The sequence below is a fragment of the Erpetoichthys calabaricus genome, chromosome 13 (assembly GCF_900747795.2).
Source record: "Erpetoichthys calabaricus chromosome 13, fErpCal1.3, whole genome shotgun sequence".
NCBI classification, from domain to species: Eukaryota; Metazoa; Chordata; class Cladistia; order Polypteriformes; family Polypteridae; genus Erpetoichthys; species Erpetoichthys calabaricus.
This window is the reverse complement of record NC_041406.2, coordinates 110,913,240-110,929,679: the sequence shown is the minus strand read 5'-3', so window position 1 is coordinate 110,929,679 and position 16,440 is coordinate 110,913,240. Positions and strand designations below refer to the sequence as shown.

At 40.0% G+C, this 16,440-nt stretch overlaps 1 protein-coding gene across 2 annotated transcripts in view; it reads left to right on the top strand.

The window, feature by feature from the left end:
- The window catches only part of itga9 (integrin, alpha 9), a 340,968-nt gene that overhangs the window by 96,757 nt on the left and 227,771 nt on the right, over window positions 1-16,440 (top strand). For both annotated transcript variants that reach the window (XR_003718143.2, XM_028817449.2), the window contains exon 15: window positions 2,384-2,544. Coding sequence is in view for 1 of the 2 variants with exons in the window: in XM_028817449.2 (XP_028673282.1) it covers window positions 2,384-2,544 (161 nt within the window). In the remaining variant the exon portion in view is untranslated. The remainder of the gene's footprint in view (window positions 1-2,383; window positions 2,545-16,440) is intronic.

The following is a 16,440-nucleotide window of genomic DNA, read 5'->3' as shown; positions in this document are numbered from 1 at the left end:
CTTTTATATCAGTTAGAGTGGAAGGGCAGGGGCTTCTCTGGCTCCAAGGGGCGGTTTCTTGGCACAAGACTGTTATTGACAGCACCCCCTCTCATTCCAGGGTGGTACAACGTCCCTTAGGTGAGCCTGGAAGGTGACCCTCTGGTCTACATGTGTGACAATAGATAGATAGACATATTTCTCCAGTTCAGAGATGATTTAGATGACTAGTTTGCAGCAGCAATGTGTGTTACTGAGCAGTTGAAAAACAAGGAAGTAGTCTTTGAAGGGGATTGCTGGGTTGTCTTAAGGGGACAGACATCTGTTTCCCTGAAGGGCAGGAAGCACCTTGCCCACTTATACACTGTCCAGCTGATAATGCACGTTTCACCGTGGCCAGCTGAAAGAGGAAGTGAGGAAGCGTTTAGTGGGGGAATGCAATTCAGGCTGCACATCTGCTCAAGTGTTTAACTCCCAAAAATAAGTTCATTTCTGCCTTTAAAAGTCCACATGTGAGCTTAGACCTTGCACTTGCCTTTCAAGTCACTGTGCTTTAATGAAGTGTTGCTAGCTCAGCCCAGCTTGGTAAGACAGAGCAAAGTGAGACACGTGGCAGTAGTTGTCCTGATGTTTATCTTTTCATTGTGGCTAGAGTCACCAAGTCCAGATATTAAAAAAATAAAACTGATGCTATTGCACCATTGCTTTATCGTTGCCTTCTCTGTGCTGTACCCTGCATTCATTATCCTAACACATGGACATTTCCTGCTTTCTGCCGTATCCCTTCCCCATTTAGTCTCATTATTCAGAAGCGTTACCCTGCCTCTGCTCTGCCCTTCCCTTCCATCATCTAGTTTCGGTAAGGAACGTTGTTACCCTTAATGATTATTTCAAATGCGGTGCCTCCTTTGTGTGACGTTATTGCACATTTTCATTAACCACTTCCTATTTTTGTATTGATCGAGCCCAAAAGGCAACAACATTGTTTCCATGGCAACTGTAACAAAATGTTATTCTAAGAAGGTTCATCCATGTAGCATCTGGTGAACCCAAATGCAAAACAGCAGCACATTGCTAGCAGCAACAGTTAACTTTTTGTAAGGGATGTGATTAGGCACAAAGCCCTTCTTAAAAGGGGGAGGAAAATAGAGCTGTTATAATAGTGTCACATGCCGCTCAAGGTCAGACTCCTCTCCATGAGACTTGTGATATGTGTGTGTGTGTGAGTAGCTGGGTGTATCGAGACGCAGAAACAGGAAAACACTCAGTTGGCACTCCACCATTTCACAAGAGAGCTACTGTATGCTGCTTCTTCCTCCCTACCCAGCATCACAAAGGAAATGCACTCAGGTATTGTGTCTTTATGCTGGCTGCCTTTGAACCTCCATTTTCACTCCTCATGCTGTCTTTCCTTGCAACGTGCACGTTACAGCAGTGGCCCTCATACAATTAAGCATTAATCTGTTCACCCTGGTGGTTTCTCTTTAATTCAGGAATCCTTGATATATTCTAGTCATGGTGGTTTGGTTTCTCATTCAGGACACTTATCAGACCCCACCACCATTGTTACCTTTTTGCTTAAAAATTGAGAGATTACTTTCAGTTTATCCTTCCATCCTCACTACCCTGGTGTTTTGAACCTCTGAAAACGGAGACTTTTGAAAATGATCTCCAGAGTCGTAAACTTTTGAAGACGCAGCCTCAGCGATGTGGTGTAGAGGGGTGGGAATACGGACTCTTATCACAGTCTGATTTGTTTGTGCTTATTATGTAGCCCTTCTCTGATTGGATCCTGCTCGTTACAAGATCTCATTCCCTGATTGGTCAACCGTCACAGAAGAGAAACGTATTACAACTTAGAAGAGCTGCTTGCCTTGGGGCTTGTTGTGTTGCTTATCTGTATGCACCTAATTTTTGTGTTTTGTACAATTTGAATGTTGCCTACATGCACCTAAAGAAAATAATATACTACTCATTACAGTTTTGAGTTAAATCTCATGGCCAGCAGCATTACCATTCCTTCAAGGGGTTCTGGTTTTGGACAAGACGTCTGTGCTCTGTGCATGCCCAGTGTAGGTGTGCCATATGCGTTTTCGGTCATTTTAATGTGTGCGGAGATACTTTTGTAAACGATGTGAAAATGCTTGTGTGAGATCACTTTCATTTAAAAGGCCATTTTTAAATGAAACGTAGTGTTGTGGACATAGCCTCAGGTTCAGGTTACACAATTTGCCACATTATTGAGAGATCACATCACTCCTGTACTCAAATTGCTAAGATATAAAACCAAGACTGAGGTGAGTGTGGCAAACAAATACAATACAATAGAATACAATTTATTGTACTGTCAAGTCATCTCCTTTAAAGAAAAAAAGCCTAATGGTCTTCTTTTTGTTTTCTGCAGGGCTGGATTACAACTTCACGGCAGATGTAATGAAAAAGGAGAAGGGTCAGCAGTCAAGGGTGATTTTTGTCCTGAATGGGGAGCTATCAAGTCATGTGACCGAACACATCCAACTGTCTCACATGAAGGAGAAGTGCCAACACTACCTGGCCTATGTCAGGGTAAGCCGGGGTTTGAGAAGGCTGGGAAGGCAGGCTCCATGACTTGTAACTGTACATGCAGAGAAGGGATGAGAACTATGGAGCATTGTTTAGAGAAAACCAGACGGAGGCCCTGAAAGACCTTTATGGTCCAATAGTGTTAATATAGAGTATCCTGTGGGGAAACAGGGCAGTGCCAGACCTGGTGGTGTTGCAGATGCTAGTGTATGTGAAGCTTGACAGTCAGCATGCTGGGATGGTTGTATTCACTGTCTGCTTAAACTTCTTGTTTTTTGCACTTGAGCAACTGAAATGCAGTTACTTACCAGCGTTTACATTTGTGGAACTCAAGTGTTTGTTTACATACAGGAACTGGCAGCAGTGACCACATATGTTATGCCAATGAAGCAACTTAATTAATTTAAAGTGTCAAACGTCTCAACCACTTTGTCAGTGGCTTGGATTTTTTTGTTACAGGTACAGAAAGGCACTTTAATGGCTTGTTGGTATGGTTTTCAAACTTGTATGATGTGTACTGCGGGAATATGGCTGTAGAAAGCTTTACTTCAGTGTAATGTTGCTTTGTCTCCAGGGCTACACGTCCATTGTATGGTCCTATGCCAATGAAACTTGGGTGGGTCTAGATGTGTAAAATTATCCATGTGTTTGGAAGTCTCAAAGCTGTTTTACTGATCTAATGAGTACAAGTTGTCATCAGAAATGGCTTTAAACTCTTGGTGACTAACTGTTGATTAAGTATTTTTACCAAATAATGAATTTGATTCATACATGTGGACATGTGCCTGAAAAACGGCACCACGCTGGGGGTGCAAGGGTTTAAAAACATCCAACAAGCAATAGGTATTTGCTGTATTTATTTTATGCAGCTCCTTTCGTATCTATCTACATTTAGAGCACATTTCTTAGAGCAGCTGTGATGTTCTCACTTCATTCATCTGGCACCCACATTCCTGCTCTCTAGCAAAAACCTCTTTAATTATGGAGTGAGGAAGACTAGGCATACATTTTATACTCTGTTTGATTCTTGGGCTTAAGAATCTGTAAAATTATACTCTCGATAAGACAGCTGTTTTCCTAAACACTTGACTGAATTGTTCATTTTCTTATCAGGCAGTAGGCATATTCGCTTTAGGCTACATCCACACTACTATAATTTCATTTAAAAACAGCATTTGAAACAAAACAATCTCTGTCCACACCAGCACTTTTACATTGCTTGAAATTGTATCTCCATCCACACTAAAACGACCGAAAAAGAGTATGACATAGCTATTTGTCTACACTGAGCACAGGCACATTTTGTGGAGAAATTCTTGAAGTGTTAATAATGTTGCTAGCTATAGCTTTTATCACAAATACGTAGCATCTGGTAAACTATTTGCCTTTTGCACATGTATATAACATTCAAACAATTTTAAACACAATTTAGATGTATACCAGTAAACAACACAACAAACACTGGAGCTCACCTCCTAAATATTCGCTACATTGGAATATGGTTTTCTTCCATAAGGGAAGGCCAGTCTTGGAATGAAATGTTGTAATGAGCAGGATTCAATCAAGAAAGGGCCACGTAATAAGTACAAACAAATCAGAGCGTGTTTAGAGTGTGCGATTTCGCCCATCCACACTGCACCAAGCCAGCATTTCAAAAGTTTATAGCTCTGGAGAACATTTTCAAAGTCTCTGTTTTCCAGAGTTAAAAATGCAAGGGTAATGTGGATGAAAGGCAAAAATGGAGAGTAATGTCTGTATTTTTAAATGAAAACGTAGTAGTGTGGACATAGCCTTAGATTCTCTTATCCTAGTGTTTAACTTGGCCATCTATTTCTTAAACAAGGGGGCTCTGCCCCCTGCTTGCTTTGCTCGCCTACCCCCGGCGTTGGGTATCCTGAAATACATTAGTCGAGCTCGTTCGTTTTGGAGCCGTGCCCAATTTGCCCGCGGCATTTCAGACGCGCGTTGTAGGTGCCTGCGTTCATTGATTTTATCCAGGCGGTCTCGTGTTTGTATATCCGTCAGTTGAGGTCGTTCGTTTTGAACCTGTGCTTGCTTTGCTTCCGCAGTTTCAGACGCGCATTGTAGGCGCCTGCGTTCATTGATCTTATCCAGGTGGGCTTGTGTTTGTATCGTTGAGCTGTATTGTGTTTGAATTTGGTGTTAAGCGTTCAGCGGTTTGTACAATCCCAAGCAGCACATTATTCCTAACTTCACTCCGCAGTAGTGCCACTCACAATATGGTGGTGACGCCTGCGCCTTCATTCTGCAGTAGTGCCACTCACATTATACCGGTGACGCCTGCACCTTCCATAGTATCTTTGTGAACCTGTGGGGCCTCCGTAGCCTCTCACATTTGACTCTGGGGTGCAGCGCAGAATCCTCTTTTGTGTGTGGCTGTGTCGTTAGTCGTTAGCAATGGGCGCGTTGTTGCTTCATTTCTCATTCACGTTAGTTGAGCTCTTTCGTTCTTGGGCCGTGACTCCTTCGTTCGTGGTGGATAAGACTTCGCTTGCGGTATATGAGAAGCACGCCTGTGCAGTACGTCTCATGGTCCCATCACCGTGTACCTGCGTCCATATCCGGTTTATTCTCGGTTAGTAATATGGATAGCTACTTTAACATAGCTTATTGAATTAGTTGGATGTGTTTTCTTAAGTTATAATCTATCTATCTATCTATCTATCTATCTATCTATCTATCTATCTATCTATCTATCTATCTATCTATCTATCTATCTATCTATCTATCTATCTATCTATCTATCTATCTATCTATCTATCTATCTATCTGACTGAGAATTATGAAGAATTACCTATATATATAAAATTCTTTTTGCGTTTTGAAACGGAAATTATGTATGACTACGTGATATGGAAATTATGTATGAAACGGAAATTACGTATGACCACAGAACATATTATAATACAGGAACTAATCACTTCGTTTGTGGACGCCATTTTTATTTCATCTTTACGAATTGTTATTATTTGTGTGAGAGTTATTTTACTGATATTGAAAAGAAGTAAACACAAACATGCCGATCTATCCCATAGAAGTGCGCCCGCGTCGCCATCTCCCAGCCCTCATCTCTGGACTACAGCGCTGAGCCGTCCGTCGCCAGGCGCGTTCTGACAGGGAAGTTTTATTTATTCGTCCACGTGACTGTCGCGGAAACTGCCACATTGTAACTTTTTTTAGCTGGCAGTACTTAATAGTAGAAGAGATGAGGAAAACAGCTTTGCACCTTTCTACTTTTTAACTGTGCCAAGCTGTAAACAATGTGAAAATGAGACCGCCTTTAGTGGCGAGGGGTCGTGAGAACAAAGTGGACGCTGGGAGGCGTGGAATGTCGGGCTGCTCCGCCGGATCGAGAGCTTCACAGTTTCGGCCAGCGTCCTCTCTTCTCACACTGTTTGTGACACTTCAAGTGCCCCGCCGGCTCCTGGGAGAGTGGAAATCTTTGCGAATGAGTGTAATCGGCGCCATCAAAGCAGGACTCTGTTTGTAAATTGCTCAGCATGACTGTCTCTTAAGGTGAGTTTCGGTCACTAAAACCCCACAACATTCAAGGTTCCTTTTGTGATGAATTATTTTAAGAAGTAAATCACAGGCATGCAGTGCAAGGTTGTCAGGCAGAAATTTGGACGATCACATAGAAAATGTAATTTCTATGCCACAGCAGTCGTGTAGCGACTTTCACAAGGGATCTACTACCGAGAGATGATTCAAATACATTTTAGCTGCTCTTAATACTACTTACCTGTTGTGCTATAGCACCTTTAAAATGTAGTTTACCACAAACCACTCCAGTAGTGATCAATATATCTTTACTTCTTAAATGTTAATGTTTTACTGTTTAATAACTTATAGACTACTTTTTATTTTTTTCCCTTGCACTCAGTGAGCGAAGCCACTGGGTAATCAGCTAGTTTTATATACAGTACAATAGATGATACTGAGTCATCCACCTGTCTGTAAGTATTATTCAAATATATCTGACATATTTTTTTACATAATCTGAGAAGTATTTGTAAGATACCCAAACATAGAATGTACAATATTAAAATGTTAGCAAAGCTGAAGGAGGCACTTTGAATGTGTACCCTATATTTGCAAAATAGAAATAAATCCTTCTGACTGGGTGTGTGAACATTATATACTGGCCCCAATAAACGTCTTTCTTCTCAGGAGGTAGTCCAGTAAACATAATTGAACAGTATGTTGAACTGGGGAACACAATGCATTGTCTTGAAAACCATGTCCTTGTATAAAATTACCCTGAACATGAAGCATGAATTATGCAATTTAAATTGTGTAAATGTGTGAAATGCCTTTGAGTTAAAACCTTCCACCAGAACGTGTTTGAGATGACATTTAAGAAGACATGATAGAGGCATCACTCTTTAGGCTCCAAGTTTTCCAAATACTATCCAATAACCCATTCATGTTCAAACACCACCAGGTTCCTGTCAGCATCTCTCCATGTCTTTAATAATCTGCAGTGCCAGATGTTGACTTACACTCAAGCTGTGCCCTCCATAGCTAGCTTTAGGTATAAATGTAACCTAATCAAGGGTGAGCAGTAGCAGGGAGCTGTGCAGATCTGTGTCTGTAACTCAACTTTATCAAGAACGGCTGCATTGACGTGCATTACATAACACACCACATATGTTCTACGATTTAACTATATTTCATTTGCTTTGAATATTTAAATGATATATATTAGTGCCTAAAGCTGAAAGAAAGACACTGACCTGTGTGCACATCAGACCTCTATGGGAATATTTCCATCTTTAAACTGCTGGCACTGTATTCTCTCTTTGAAACTTACTTGTAATTCAGAATTCGAAAAGAATTTGTAAAACCTGTAAAACATATGAAGTATGAGCACCTCAGATGTTTTTGATAATATTAAGTAGATCTTTTGCCAAATTCTTTTTGTCTTCATTTTCAAGTGTTTGTGGCTGTGATAGGTAAAGAATGTACTGAAAGGGTGGCTGTGAGGTTTGAATGAATTGGTAGTTTGGTTTAGGAGATTTGTCTCAGTTTGTCTAACAGGATAGTGCATCCTGACCACCCATATTACATGTGAAAGGACAGCTCGACTTAAACTTTGCCTACTTTGCTTAGGGGGTGCTTTGTAAATTGTCTTTCTACACCAGCTCTCAAACCGTTTTTACTGTTAAAACCACAGAGATAGCTGACTTCCTCAGACTTGTCATTGTTGTTTCCTAAAGTTTTTAACCCTAGAAGAAAAGACATGGCCATTAGTCTCTGGATTAAAAAAACATTACTCAGAATCTGTGTATCTGTGTACCATATGTGGTCCTCACTAAGTCACACCACTTGCTGGAGGTCATTATTTCAGAATGTGGAAATAGTAAGGAAACACCATTCTGAATTTATTTTATAGGGAACCAAGCCACTACGTGCCACTAGAACAACTGTATGTGTTATGGTAGAGTATGAGCCAGCATCTTCAAGGAATATAGTATATCATGTGTACAATGTTCCTAGACTTCATTACAAATGATTAATTGGGTTGACTGAAAATGGAATAGAGGCATTATAATCCTGTAGAACACCCTCCATGGGGACAGGAAATCCATGATATCATATAAGATGCAGGTGACAAGGTCACTTTATTAAACTGAACATGCTAGAGTCTGAACTGATTCATTAACACTAATGTTAAGCACCAGTCCTCAGTAAATTTTATATCTTTTTGTCACCCACAAATGTTTCCGTCTTTGCATCTAATACCAAAATATCTCAGAAATGATCTGTCACATTTAATCTATAAAGTAATATTCGGTTAACTCAAATGTCCAGATCCCAGCAAAACCAAACAGTGGTCATTTTCTCAAGTCTGCTCACGATGCTGGCTGGCTCTTCTGTCTTACAACAGTTCGGCAAACCTTCAAAAAATAGAAACGACTCTCTCTGCCAAATACATTCCTCCCCCCCTTCATTTTAAACATTTTTGTTTTACTTCCCAGCTGAGAAGCCAAGCATTTTTCCTGCTTTTAAGTTTAATGTAACCTGTGATCGACTGCAGCTGCTGTAACTATTTAAGGGGCGATGCTGCTGCTGATTGGCTAATGCTCAGCATGTCAGAATAACCTGACCTATCGCAGCGACTGGCACAAAAAAATGAACCTGCTCAAGACAGCCAGCTGACTGACTCATTTTTAGGGACCTTCTGGTTGGTGGTATCCTCAGGGTGTGGGAATAGAACAGTTCCTGATGAACGTATTCTTCTTTGGTTGAAATTCAAATTTAGAACTTGTTTTCCTGAAGGAGAAAACAAACAGAGATGTAAGTGGTATAGAGGCTTGAAGTAAATCTTAAGAAATGGAGAAGACTATCTGGGGCCAGAGGTGGGACTCAGTGATAAAGCTGATCTCAAGCCTGTTGGACTAGCAGACAACAACAACATTTAATTCTGTAGCACATTTTCATACACAGGATGTTGCTCAAAGTGCTTTACAAAATGTCAAAGAAATAATTACAAGCAAAGAAAAAAACAAAGTAAAATTAGATGACAATGAATAAATAGTACATAAAATGAATAATGCACACCTACATAAGTTAGATAAATAATTAAGAGAGATATAGTCCTTAAATACAGAATTTTTTTAGGAGTTTAAATGCAAGTCCAATGATAAGGTCAGATAACCAGGAAGAACAAAAAAGCTTCAGTTAACTTGGAGAAAAAAAAAACAAAATCTGCAAGGGTACCAAGGCCAAAAGACTACCCAGCCCCACTGGGTATTCTATCTAACATAAACGTTCCTAAGTTATTCCTTACTGTGTTTTTAGCTTCATCTATCAGGATTCAGTGCAGTGGGTCTCATAACAAGTTGGGGTATCCACTTTCATTCAAAGCATCACAAGTGGCTGCAAAGGACTTTGATCAGGTGGTGGTGGTGCAGAATGTCATCACAGAAGAACCAGAAAAGAAAAAATAGAAAGAGTCAGTGGTCCTGCCCTGACTGAAGTCCATTGTTTTGGACTGGTACTGCTATATTGCAAGCCTTACTGGGACTGTCACCTGATCATAATGTACAGGCAGAATGAGCAGAATAAGGGCTGGAGAAGCCAAGGTCATACAGTAGAGCAGTGTTGAGGTCTGAACCTGTGACCTTGCAGTTTCTGTTCTTGCCTATTGGCTTCACTATATCTAAAACACCATCATATAGGTATCATGTTGAGTATTTATTTCTTTATTTCACATTATATTATTTCATTATTATACCACAAACAATAATAGACTGGGGAAAAGAGGACCCTAAGAGGTACAGAAATCAAATTAATTATTTCATGCTAAAACTAAATAAATTAATTTAACTAATTTACTAACCAGATATTAAAATTGATCAGCTGATTTGTGATTAACTTTAAATATCATCAGTGCAGTAATAATGTTTGTTTATATGTGTATTTTATATCTACTTTGAGGTTCAGTTTCTGTTATTTTCACAATTTGCTTTTTAATTTAAAAGTTATTTTTTGTTTGAGTCTTAGTTTTCTTTATTTACATTATGCCATTTTGGAGGTCACATGACCGTGACTGTCACACTGATGATGTAATGGAAGCTACAATATAAACATGGCGCCACACTTTGTTATCTGTCGGTAGATGGAAACACTTTCTAAACCTTAGTAGCAATGTTCTTGTTCTTCTTTGTCATATTTCTGTACGATGTGGTCATTGCCCTTCATCGACGTTGGCTCTCACATAATTGAAAGGAAGCCCCACTCTTTGTCTTGGGTGTCCTCTCCTCTTAACTCCTTCAACACACCCATGAAGTATGATATTTGCAGTCCAAGTATTTGCTAAGTAACATATTTAATAAATCAAGAGGCAAATGGATGTCTTTTCTGTATAAATCTTAGTATTGTTCAATTAATTATAAAACTACTAGCTGTGTAAGCCCGTGCTATAAAAAGCCCAGGCTCCTAAAAACCATGGATTCTGGCACTTCAATCAATCAATTGCATTGGTTGTGCATTCGTGGCTATGCAAGGTTCTTTTTCCTTAGTGGTTTTGTTTTGCCGTTGTGCTCGCCTCCATTGTCTATCAGCGGCTAAGTTAGTTTGTCTCTCCTCAGAGGTTTTGTTTTGCCGATGTCCTCGCCTTACTTGTGTATTAGCGGCTCAGGGAGTTTCTCTTTTCTCGGTTGGTTTCATTTTGGTGACAGAGTCGCTTTCTTTGAGAGTCATGCTGCAGCCTTGCACTTCCGGGCCACTTCACATTTCAGATAGACAGACACACACACTTCCACGCGTAGATGTTTATATATAAGATAAAACACATTAGTGACTGAATCAATCTAATAATTAGTTACATTAGTTAGCTAGCTAACAGGGAAATTGATACTTTTTTAAACCTACTGAAACACTTTCTATCTTGTTTTTCTTCTCTTAAGACTGGACAGTGAACCCAGAAATGCAAGGCAGAGTGTAGTGTCACTGGCGAGCTTGAGCTCATCCTCACATGATACTCAGATGGAATGTTTTCCCCTTATGACAGCTGATTAGTCCATGTGTATATGACAGTCTCTTGGCAGGGCTCCAGACTTACTGTATACAAACAAACATGCTATTTGTGCAATTACAGTAGCAAACACATTAACAGAAGAAAGCATTCATGCAGGCTAAGATGGCTAATGACAGTAACTGTACTGTAGAGATTACATCGACATTAACTGTATATTTAGGGAAAATACTCTCTGACTCTTTCAACTCTTTGACAGCTCTATAATTTCCAGTCAAGGAGGCTTTTGATGGAAGGGGAACCCTGTCATTTAAACAGTTGCATTTCACCCATGTACAGTTGGCATCATCCTGGGAGTTCATTTTTGGCATTATGGGCATTCATGTTAGTGTATGACTAGGGCTTTCACTGCCTAAAGATTTGTGTGGGAGCTCATGCACCATTTAAAGCACTAGCACCTCTTATTGGATGGGCTTCTGACTTGCAACTGTTGTTCCTATTGCTTAAAGGTTCTGTTTCTAGTGACTAGTTCCTAAGTTTTGGGAAATGTTATTCTTTCTGAGGACAGATGAAGTTCCAATTTCAGAACCACAAGTTTTCCATCAGCCTCAACTGTGACCTGATGTGCCTTATTTTGGCAGTGGGCCATGTGGGCTATCAGGTGCAGGCAAGCTGTACCATAACATGAGCTGGTCACTAGGGACATGTTTCTTGCAGAATCTGAAGCATCCATAATATTTTATTAATAATATAGTTGCTGTCTGAGTCTAGTTTTGTTTTATGCATTACGTAATTTGGGGTCTCCTACCTCCCTGAAAGTTTCCTAGAAGGTTTAACTCTATTAGCAGAGAGCACAGTGTGTCTCGGATGCTTGTATTCTGATCAGGCAACACTTTTCTATCTAAAACAGAAATGGTTTAACCCTGACAGACATTTCAGCCAACCAATGAGGATGCAAGTGTATTCAAGTAAAAATTTGAATGAATGAAGAAGGTTTAGAAAGTAGATGGATGGATGGATGGATGATGTGTACAGGAGGACCCCATTCAGGAAGTGGGGCATGGAAGAAAAAAGCCTGAATAATTTAAATGTGGTGAGCTAGGTTATGGACCATGTGGACTTTACTCATTCCTTCATGATCAAGTTTCTTGCAGATACATTTATTGCCGCCTACATCTCAGAGATGCGTAGAATGGGTCGATTGGTGACTCTAAATTGTGCCCTGTAGTGGACTGGTATTGTATCTTGTGTTGGGTCCTTCTGTGTGCCATTTGCAACTTTGGCTCCATGTGGCCTTGTAGTAGAAAGGAAGATTCAGCAAATGGAATAATGTGTGATGTTTATTTGAGACAATTAAAAAATAATCTATAATAAAATTATTCTTATGGTATATGAAAAAATTACAAAAAAAGAAAAAATATTGCAACACTTCTGCTACAAGTAGAACAGACCAGAAATGATTGCTTTTCGTCCACTTTTCTTTTATTTATTTTGTTATTGTTCTTTATTTGCAAGGATTTGTATAAATTAATCTTAAGTGATACAGCATTCCATATTAAAGTTTATAAAATGTTGTCACAGGCTGCTGGCGTCTTTGCCCAGCCGGGTCGCTTCTTCCCTGAGAGAACCAGGGGAGTAAGTGTGGGCAGCACAGTACCTCCCCTGGGACGTTAGATGGCAGCCTCTAATGGGTTGCAGTGGTGCCTGGGACTCCCGCAGGGCCTCCTGGGAGATTATCTACAGCACTGTTGGGATCCAGGGGTGCCACCAGGGGGTGCTGCACTATTCCTAAGCCCGTGTGGGTGGTTCTTCTGGCACACCCAGAAGTGCAGCCAGAAGTGGGGCAATGAGCACCTGGAACACTTCTGGGTGACTTATGTAAGGGACCAGTAGAGACTACTCATTGAGCCAGAGTCGGATGGAAGGTGGACAAAGCTTGTTGAGGAGAAGTGAAGGATAAAAGAGAGAAGTAGAGGAGTTATTTGTATTGTGTGCTATTGTGCTTGTGGGACTATGTTGTGCCCATGGGAAATGGGGATGTGGTGAAGAAAAATAAAACATTTGTGTGCCTCCTGCGTCTGTCTGTGTCGGGTTAAGCACTGGTATAGCGCCATCTATTGTCACAATGTTTTCTGACACTGCAACCTGTAGAAGGTGCCATATAAAATAAAACTCATATAACATGTGGCAGTGTTGTTGATGCTTTAATAAATCACTTTATAAATGTGTGTCCTTGAAACTGAGGTATTTAAAATGAAGCCTATTTGATTAACATAGCTACTACGTCTTTAGTAGGATTTTGACATTAACCACTAAGGAGATGTTCATCTATATATGTACTGTAAAAAAGAATATCAGTCTGTTTCTTATATAACCCTACACACTGACCAGTCTGGACCAGATTTGGCCTAGCTATTCTCTAGGACCATATGGACAAGACTGACTACTTCAGAACCCAGAGTTTTGACCCTGGGGGTCCCAGTGAGTTTTTCTGAGTGCACTACACTTTATACATTAGTGCCACCTACTGACTCAGAATAAGTGAGACATCTGAACAGTTTGAAGCCAGACTAGCAGACAAACTGATCAGAGCTTAGCATTACTTACCTGGGCAATGTTGCATGCTGTTTTTATCTACTGTAATATAAATATGAGTATCATGTTCTTTTGGTGGGAGTATTAGGTGAGGCCTGAGTGAGAGTAGAACTCCAGCGCAGCACAAAGGACAATCAAAGGGCTGTTATTAAACGCCTACTTTGTCAACTTTTCTTCATAATTTAAGCACTGCAAACTGTCCACCTTGAACTAAGAGGACAAGCCAGACATAACATCTTTCATAGTAACAACCCAGCAAGGAGTTACCACAATTCTTGAATTCAGTGGGACCGAAAAAGAAGAAATTCTTGACTCACGAGAGCAAGGGAATTGATAGAGAGACAGCATGGATGACAGATGAGACTGCTAACAATAACAACAGGGTCCTGAATTAAAAAACACATAAACATTTGCTTTCTTTCCTTAACCCGTTCAATAAATATACTCAGGCAAAGCCAGGTATTTCGGCTTGTATGTTATAAATGTTGTGTTGGATCCTCAGGGGACAGCTAAACAGTAATAAGCTCTGTACACCCTATGAATGTTTATTTATAAACTAATTTTTTTTTTTACTGCTTAATGATTACGTTTCTTCATGTTGAAGGCATATGTTGGTACGACATTGGCAGATGGGTGATTCTAAATATGCCGGTGCTCCTGTATGTTCAGTGCACTGATTGGATTTTTATTTTTATAATGTAGAATTCCTACTAAATACATACTTTACATGCTAGAGTTCTGGGGCACAGTTTAGCAAATGCATGTTTTCTTTTTTTTTTTTCGCTGGTGTGGTTCAGGTGCCAGTAGAGGGCATTTCCTCTTAATATCGCTCTGCTGGTTCAGCTGGCCAGTCTCAACAAGTGGTATCTGGGAGGCATTTCCTCTCCCTTTTCCCTAAAGTTCAGCTGGCTAGCAGTAATGAGCTCATAACCAGAAGGTGTTTCCTACTCACTTTCACCCATTGCCCCACTGATGATATGGCTAAGCTGTTTTCTCTCCTATTGCTCTTATTATTCAGCCAATTGAGGTGTAACTGGGAAATGTTTCCTTTTCTGTTTCCGCTGTATTGCACAGTTGACTGGAACGTTACAGGAGGTCTTTCTTCCATTGCTCCTCTCAGTACTGTCTGGATGACTTGTACATGGGAGGCTTTTCCTCCACCCTTTTCTGTATAGCTCAGCCTGCCAGCCTTAATGATTTTGTAACTGGAAGATTATTTCTCTTCTGTTCCACCCCATTTTTCCACTGACAATTTGATTAAGCAATTTTCTGTTCTATTAATTCGGCTTGCTGTGGTGTAAGATGGAGACATTTGTTTTCTTGTTTTCACTGCTATACTGCCTGAAGTATAACTAGCAGAACTTTCCCACAATGCCCTTCTCAGTCTCAGTCGTCTAGTTTAAACAAGTCGTACTTCTTTTCTTTTCTCAGTAAGGCTCAGATGCTCAGCTTGTATGAAGCTGTAATGGTAAACTTTGAATTCTTTCCCCCATATTGCTAAAGTATGTTCTGTACTCTTCATTCTATGGTTTAGTTCAGAATACCCGGCTAAGCTGTATCCGTGAGCTTACTATTCTTTTGCTTCCTAAGGCTGGGATGATATTGGCATTGGATGCAGTAAAACTGTAAAACACAATGTGTTGGATTGACCCCACCATCGCAGCAAGTGGCTTCACCTGTAATTTAAAATTAAGCAATAATTGTACTATACTGTACATGAAAAGCATACAGAAAGGTTTTATTTGTCACTGTACTGCTCCGTGGCTCACTTCTGTTTCTCCCATGTCAGAGATATCATTTTGGGTGTTTTAGTAGGCTAACCTTTTTCATTTATGCTGGCAAAAGAATGTTCATGAATTCAATAATGTGGTTTATCTGTGTTCGTCATGTCGTATATAGGCTAACTGGTGATTCCCTGCCTGAAATAACAGTAAATGATCTCAAAGTGTCTTATCTGTTTCTGTTCCATAAGAGTCTGTGGGGCAAGCAAGCAAACAGAACTGCCTAGTCTCTAGATAACAGAATGTCTTGATAATACCAAAGTGAAGCAGTTTGAGATAATAAGCCACAATGGCAGGGTAAGGACACGCAACCTCTGAAAAGAAATTCACCGTAAAACTAAAGAACTGTGAAGTACCACACAAACCAGCATTACTTTTACAAAGTACCTCTAAAATAGTTGTCTAGTGATGGACATTTGACCTAATCTAGTTTCCTACCTTGTGGGTTTGGGCCCCAGTTACTTTGAATTGATCAAGTGAGCTCAACGTTGGACTAATGCATGAACATTACCACAGGATGCTTTACTAATACTGGGTGTTTTTTCCCTATTCTTCTACAGTAGTGGTCCTGACAGATGCAAGGATTTACTCACTATCACCTTTTTGTCAGTTGAAAGAATTTATACAGCATCTTTGTGTTTTATGTTGAAGACCTCATTTATTAGGGGCCCACCCTGCCAGCAAACAATCTGATAGCTAACATCCTGTGAGCATCTTCTGTTCATTTTTAAGATTCATAAATGAACAGACTGCTTTTATACAAAATCTTGTCCTTTGTGAATGCCAAGGCTGTTCACAGAAACAGTACAATTGTTTCAGATTTTAAACAGTGTGAGAGCTAAAAGGTTAACTTTTTGGCTCAGAAGCAAACAATAAATCAGTAATAAAGATCTATGAGGAAGCACCAAAAGCATACAGTATCAGAGATACATATGATAGTATTTATCTGGATTTTCAGGTGTTTAATAAGGTAATACATGAAAGGTCAGTGATGAAAGTAAAGCAAGTGGGATTTCAAGG